The sequence below is a fragment of the Trachypithecus francoisi genome, unplaced genomic scaffold, assembly GCF_009764315.1.
Source record: "Trachypithecus francoisi isolate TF-2019V2 unplaced genomic scaffold, Tfra_2.0 Lachesis_group0, whole genome shotgun sequence".
Classification (NCBI taxonomy): Eukaryota; Metazoa; Chordata; class Mammalia; order Primates; family Cercopithecidae; genus Trachypithecus; species Trachypithecus francoisi.
In genome coordinates this window covers 174,266,543-174,274,330 of record NW_022681453.1, presented here as the reverse complement: position 1 = coordinate 174,274,330, position 7,788 = coordinate 174,266,543, and the positions used below count along the sequence as shown (strand labels likewise).

The 7,788-nt window shown below is 41.8% G+C and overlaps 1 protein-coding gene across 2 annotated transcripts in view; it reads left to right on the top strand.

Annotated features, from left to right (window-relative positions):
* The first annotated feature begins 540 nt into the window (after positions 1-540).
* TOP2B (DNA topoisomerase II beta) overlaps positions 541-7,788 on the top strand; it is a 73,053-nt gene continuing 65,805 nt past the window's right edge. For both annotated transcript variants that reach the window (XM_033212815.1, XM_033212814.1), the window contains exon 1: positions 541-1,253. In XM_033212815.1, coding sequence (XP_033068706.1) covers positions 1,185-1,253 — 69 coding nt within the window. In that variant the 5' untranslated portion in view covers positions 541-1,184. The remainder of the gene's footprint in view (positions 1,254-7,788) is intronic.

Here is a 7,788-nt window from a genome sequence, read left to right as displayed (position 1 = left end):
AAGGTCTGAGATGATTTTTTTTTTACAGCAGCGTCCACTTAGGCCCTTGGGGAGACCGGGTCACGGGGCCTCCTTGCACCAGTGGTCTACAACGTCTTGCTGCGGTTTACAACCGCTCTTTAAAAATAATTTCCCTTTGGGACGGCCCCCGGCTGCTTCCTGTCACCCCCACGCCCACTCCCACCCCCGCCCCCATCCTCATCCTTAGAGGCCCCAGTCAAAGAAACGCTTCGGCTTCCCGGTTAGGTCTCAGTAAACAGCACGCTTGGAGGATTACAATCGACCCGAGGCCAATTCGACCCTTTCCCTTTGCCGCCCTCAATTGACCCTTGACAGCAGCCCCTGCTCTCCCTTCAAATGGAAAACCCACAGACACACACACAAACAAAAACCCCAAGTCTTCCTTTCGGTTGCTACCCGCAATGACGTTTTCCCCTCGGGTCCCGCCCCTCCAGGGGGCTTGGAATTTTGGGATTGGCCGAGAGGCTGTGGCGACAAGGCCCCGATTGGACGGCATGGCGCTGACTGACAGCGGGGGCGGCCGCCGCGCCCTCCCTCTCCCCGGTGTGCAAATGTGTGTGTGCGGTGTTATGCCGGACAAGAGGGAGGTGACCGTGGCGGCGGCTCTGTTTATTGTCCCTCTCGGTGTGTGTGTGTGAGGAAACCGGGGCTGCAGCGAGGCTGACTAAGGTGGCCTTTGAAGCAGCGGCGGCGACCGGGACGACGACTCTGGCGACTCGAGCGGCTGGCCTTCGCGGAGTGTGAGAAGGACAAGGCACCTCTGCGTCCTCGCCACGTCCGAGCGCCTCCGGCTCCCAGGCCGCCCTCGCGGCTCGCACGCCCGGGCTTCAGCCCGGCCTGCAGCGGCGCCCGCAGGCGGGCGAGAAGGCAGTGCCGCCGCTCGGCGGTCGCCGGTCGGTCCCTGCTTTCTCTTCCCCAGTCGCCACGCTAGGCCCGGGCGACGCCAACGCCGCGCCTCGAGTTTGAGGGCAGCCGGCGGCGCGGCCTCCTCAGCGGGCTCGGCTGGACGTCCGCTCCGGGTCTTCGCGATGGGGCGCGGGGGTCGGCGCGGCTAGGAGTGCGGCGAGTGGAGCGGTGGGTGCGGAGCGGCGGGGCCTAGCGGCCCGCAGGAAGGCGGGAGCGGCGGCTGCGGCCTCGGGGCCTGTGAGCTGGAGGCACTCGCCATGGCCAAGTCGGGTGGCTGCGGCGCGGGAGCCGGCGTGGGCGGCGGCAACGGTGCACTGACCTGGGTGGTAAGTGACGGGTCCCCGGGATGGGTGGCTGCATTGTTCCGGGCTCGCGGCGGGGGCGGAATTCCGCGGGTCCGAACGGGCGGGGGAGGGGAAAGGGAGGGAAATCCCATCTCCGGAACGGGCGCTCCATCGGGGCCTGTGCTTGCAGAATCCTCTAGCCGGCTCCCCGCGCCTTTTCTTTCTTTTTTCTCTGTGCCTCTCTGGAAGCCCTGACTGCCAGAGCGTAATGTGTACTTGAAACTCTGGGGGAACAAAATCGCGAACGTAACATAGAGCCCCTGCTTCCTCTCTTTTCCTTTTAACCAGACTCTTCCGGGGCAGCCGGGCCTGAAATGGTGGGGAAGGTGATAATGCAAGTGTGTCTGTGTGGGGCAGCATTTTCTCCAAATGTAGTTTAAGAAAACCCTGGAAAAAGGGGTGTGTGTGTATTTTAAATGCAGCCCTCTCTGGGGCTTTAATCTCTCTAAGAAGAATGCACTGGGACTTCTACAGCAACTTGCACATCGATTTGGAAAGTCTCATTCAGTTGAGAGCGCAGTTGGGATGACTTTCACAGCAGTTAATACTGTAGGTGTTCACTCTTTCAGGGTGAGATTATTAAAAGAAGTGCTTGCCTACGTCAGCATCGCAGGTGTAACGGGGTGGGGGCTGAATGGGTGTCCCGGAGAGGTAACTGAAGTGCTTAGGCTTGGAGTTAAAGGATTTCGACGCTCAGTTCCTGCTGGGAAGTAGAAGTAGCTGTAGCGGAAGGAGGAAGGGAGGCCGGATTCCCACGACAGATCGATAATTCAGCGGCATTTCACTTGCTCAGTGTGGAGTTCAGACCAGGGTCATGTCCTATAAAGAAAATCTAGGTATTTCGGAGAAAAGTAAAAAATGTTACATTTTTCTGGACTTTTGACGGTCTATTCCCCTATCCCTGTTTTAAACACCTCAAGGGAGCTTTCATATAGGCATTTTTTGTTACTTAATTCATTTTCTCTTTGTTTGGGCGAGGTTTAGGTGAGTTGAGTAGCAATTTGTGCTATATTGACAACTGCTTCTTATAAAAAGGATGTTAGTGACAGTAGCAAAACATTTTAATCACTTATGTTTGCGTGCCAGAGTACGTTGCAAGATAACTTGCCAGGCTTTTATTGTTGCAATTCTCTGAATGTTGTATATTACTCCAGTTATGTAGAATGAAAGTATGAAGGGACTAGAGCCAGGAGAGAAAATGTCAGAAACTAAGTTAGTGGTCCATGTGGACTTGCAGTAGAGGGTATGTGAGAGGAAGGAGGAGATGGACAGATACATGCAAAAGAATGACTTTCAGAATTAATGGCTTTTACCCCTGTCACTAAAATCAGACATCGGAAAATTGACTGAGACAGCCAAATGGTATTGTAAGTTCTCATTCACTATTTGGAAGTGTTGAGGCCTGATCAGTGTTTGTTCTGAAGACCTCTGGTTCTGTAACGGTAAACGTTTTGCTCCATAGTAGGTTGTTGGCTTTAACATTTGATAGCAGTACTTTAATTTAGTGTTGTATAATTTTGTAGATAATTAAATAACAATTTATTTCTTTCAAGCTCCATAGGAAATTCATTGCTAATAATTTTAGCAAAACTTGGAGGATCTCATTCAACATAGAAAAATCCATTTGAAACTGAAATTGACTTATTGATTAAAGGAATTTTCATTATAAAGTGGATTATGGAAAATATGGGAAATGCAGTAAAATAAAGAGAAGTGAAGATCACTTAGTCTTTTATTTATGGAGTATATCTTATGGAATTAGAAGTTTATTAAAAAGATAATCACTCCTATAAATCTTCTTTAAGAGTTGATGCTTACTCTAAATTTCAGTTAGGTTATATGAGCATCTTTATGTCCATAATAGACATCATTGGTCATAGACTGGTTTGATTTTATGGGAGGCAATATAGTGAGGTAGTTATGGGCTTTGACATCAGGCTGATATAGGTGCAGATACTGTCTCTCCAACACATTTAGTTGGACTTTTCCCAAGGAACTTTACCTTTCTAAGCCTGTTTTTTTAATCTTTCAAATAAGGTTGCATTGAGAATGAAATCAGATAACGTATGTAGCACAGTGCTGGGCTTAATGAATGTTTGTTATTATTGATGAACTTCAAGAAATGTACACTCAAATAATAATTGCAGTTGATTTTACATAAAATAACTTTTAGCTGGGGTAAAAGCAAATGAATTTTTCCTTTGCACGAGTTAGGGCTTTATTGCAGTGGTCATCTATTTTGAGAAAGGTAACTTCGTCTACTTTATTGAAACTAGTGTTATGTTGCCACCTGCTTGTGGATAACAGGAAGAAATAAAAATAGAATTAGCCCCTGATTTCTTTCTTCTGGGTGGGGAGTTGTATGCCATGTGTTACTGATACTAACTACTGTTGGGATGCATGCCAGCATGTGTTGTTAATGTTGTCATTGCATGAAAATTTACCTTTCAGTATCTGAAACCACAAAGCCAAGTGGTTTTAGGACTGGCATTAATTTCTTTTAATAACTCATTTGGTTTGTGTTTAATTTGTAGTAATATCTCAACCAGATTTTTTTATAATTAAAGTAAAAAATATAAACATGGCAAAGCTATTTTGATTTAAAATGTATAGCAGTTACAAAGGCTTCTCTTAAGCCAGCAGGATTTCTTGAATTAATTCTTTGTAAAGCTTTGATTAGTAGACAATAATAGTCTGGTTCATTCTGTCAGTCTTGTATCATAAGTGATTGTAGCAAATACATTTGTGGAGATATTAGAATATAGTTATATGACTTGATCCTTCTCCCAACAGTATTCTAACTTGGTAGATTAAAAAAAAAATTGTAATGGAAAATGTTAAGCGTCTCAAAAAGTTTAACCAGAATAGTATAACAGGCTTCCCGCTATTTAGCCTTAAGCTTCAATAATTATCAACTTGCTGGGTGCGGTGGCTCACGCCTGTAATCCCAGAACTTTGGGAGGCCGAGGCAGGCGGATCACCTGAGGTCGGAAGTTCAAGACCAGCCTGACCCACATGGAAAAACCCTGTCTCTACTAAAAATACAAAATTAGCCGGGGTGGTTGTGCACGCCTGTAATCCCAGCTACTCGGGAAGCTGAGGCAGGAGAATCGCTTGAACCTGGGAGACGGAGGTTGCGGCGAGCTGAGCTCGTGTCACTGCACTCTAGCCTGGGCATCAAGAGCGAAACTCTTGTCTCATAAAAAAACAAGAAAAAAAAAATTATCAACCTAAGACCACCCAGTTTATCCCTTCTCATTCTTTTGAAGCAGAGCAAATCCTAGAATTTTATCACTTTCTCTGTAAATATTTCAGTATTTATCTCTAACAGTTAAGTCTCTTTTTGAAAAACTGTAGAGCCACAAATATTGTAGTTTTCTCAAAAGTAAAATTTTTTGAAATATGTAACATATTTTTTGGACTGTGAATATCTCTAATTAAACATGACTGTATATTTAAATGTTGTTTAAAGATTTATTTTAAGAACCTTGCTTTAGTGGTTTACTATTGCGAGTCTAAATTGCTGAGCTTTTCATAAACTATGTGCCCTTTCCAATGAAATTTATTTATTATAGTCTCTATAGTTAGATTTATCTCTTCACTGTCCCCTGTACAAGTTATGCTTGTTTTTGTCACTTTGTCTTTACATATTTACCTTCCATCCAGAATTACTCTTTCACTTCTCTTTACTAGTCTCAATCTTAACTGCTCTTCAGGGCTAGCTCAGCGCCTCATCACATTATTATTTTCCAGTTTATACTCATCTTTTTCTTTCATTGAATGTTTGTTACTCTCATGAATCATAAAACAGAAGTCTTTATTTTTTATGTAACTTTCATGCATGATAACTTTGCCTTAACAATATTACAAACTTCTGAAGTTAAGAGAGCATGTATTTTCCTTGTTCATATCCTTTATGGTGTTGAACAAAGATCTGGATACATAATCCAGTCTCAGTTATTAACAAATTGGATAACTGACATACTGACTTCCTAAAAAGTCTTCTGTCATTAGTAGGACAAGTGTTTAAGTAGCAGTGTTTTTTAGATACATTCTCAAGTACATGATATAGCAGTATTTAGGCACTTTTTAAATAAACTTAATTTTTCTGAATAGAAGTATGTTCACCTGTAATCCCAGATTTGTTGTTTAGGTGGTGGCAAAATTGCATTTTACTGAGTATACTTTAAAAAGTAAACTTCTTGAATTTTTAAAAATATTAACACATATGGAGCCCCATTTTAATGAAAAGTTGAAGTAGCCATAGTTGTTCCTATTTGCAGAGAAGAAAAGAGGTTTAGAGATTAGGTAACAAATTCTTAGGCACATGGTTAAGGCTCAGTGTTCTTAACATTTACATAGCCTTCAACTTTAGAAACATTGAAAGACAAAACAACATATCTTATACTCTGATATGACAGAATAAGGAGACATCTGGGATATACCTATCTTTTTCTACTAACCTTTTACTTACATACAAAAAGTTAAGGAGTATATTTCCTTTTTCAGAATACGTGTATCTAGTATAGCATAATGCTAAGAGCATGGGCTGTGAAATCAGATCATCTAGTTTAATAATTCACCTTTTTCAAGTACTAGTTTTGTTAGCTTTGGGAAAACACTTATCCCGACCGTAGTTATTTCGTATCTGTACAAAGGGAATTATAACTGTCTATTTCATGGAGATACTATATAAAGATTAATTAAGATTATCGTAGTGCTTGGCACATGGTAGCTCCCAGATGGGTTCACACATACATTCTCCCTTCTTTTTTAATCCAGTGATAAGTATTTTCATTCCCTTTATTATAAAGAAAGCCTATTTATTTTCATAGCAGAAGTCTAAGCATTTGTTACTGTCTTAAGTATCTCTTATCTCTTCCTTGCCCCTTTGTTTAGAAGGCTATTTCTGGAGGAGCATAAGACGGGGGACAATTTGTTACTTTTTGCTTCATTAATGGTGAAATATGGTTAGAATGAACATCATGGGATGGCAACCTTGAGGGAGAAAAGAGACAGGAGATGTTATAAAAGGTTAGTGTTAAGTCTGAGGGGATTGTACAGAAGAAGGTAAAAGAAGGGGCTTGTTGCTAGGCTGCCAGCCCCCACTTCCACTCTTGTTGGCCTGGTGATGGAGAGCTTTCTGTGTCGATTATGTGAATGAGCGGCTCAGTTCTTTTTTAGTACCAACTGGCAAACCATCTCCTTTACCCTCTTTGTCAGCAATTCATTCTCCCTCAGAAAAACAGAAACTGTAGGTGCTCTGCCAAATTGCTATATTTCAGGTGACAACTCTGTCCATTGAAGAATCTTTTGTTTTGCAGAATGATCTTGGTGTATAGTCGTTCTGAAAACTAGGAAGTTTTACTGGAATGTTTTCCATTTTCTTCTGATGATTGAGAAATGTTCTTGAAAAAGATCAAATCTTTGATTAATATTAAATCTGTATCAGGCATTAGCAATATTGCAAAAGTGCTGTAAGGTAGGTTAATATTTAAAATATATAGTCTGTATATTTGTTTGGATATTTTTGTTACAAGTTTAAATTTTTCCCAAATGCTTTGTTTAATTTGGCAGCTGACTTTTGAAATTCAGAAAACGTCAATAATGTTATCATAGTTATAAATGAAAAAGAATAGAATTAAAACAACTTTTAGATATGTGTAGGAAATTTATCTTAATATGGTGATTATTTTACATTTTTATTGTATTTATGAGAATGAAAATGTAGCCTTGATTTTTTAGATTCCAATGTAATTGGATGCTGGCATTATTTATTACTATAAGTAGTTTGGTAATTTGTTCATATAAATTAAGGCAGGGAAATAAATTACAAATAAACTTAAATAACAAGTTTTCAATTGTTTTACTTAGTCTCAATGCAAGTTTATTCAAAATGCTCTTGGTAAATTATTTTTCTTATTATTGTTTTTTTGGGGGGGGATGGAGTCTCGCTCTGTCACCCAGGCTGGAGTGCAGTGGCGCTGTCTTTGCTCACTGCAAGCTCCGCCTCCTGGGTTCATGCTATTCTTCTGCCTCAGCCTCCCGAGTAGCTGGGACTACAGGCGCCTGCCACCACGCCTGGCTACTTTTTTGTATTTTTTAGTAGAGACGAGGTTTCACTGTGATAGCCAGGATGGTCTCGATCTCTTGACCTCGTGATCTGCCCGTCTCAGCCTCCCAAAATGCTGGGATTACAGGGGTGATCCACTGCGCCCGGCCAGTAAATTATTGTTTTTAAAGGCATGTTGTCAATTTTTATTCAATGTGGAGTACTGGGAGCAATTGCTATAGAACATGATACCTTGTTACTATGAACATAAAAGAATAAGAAAAGGTAAAATCAAAAGACTCTGCTGGGTCTAAAGTGAGCGTAATTCTGTTAACCTACTTGTGTCAAATATACATCACTCTCTTTTATCATCTGTAGAGTTGAGGTGCTTTTACAAACATGCAGATATGAGTTTGCTAGTTTGTGGTGGATCAAGGCAATTTCCTGTTCTCTTTTCTGAATATT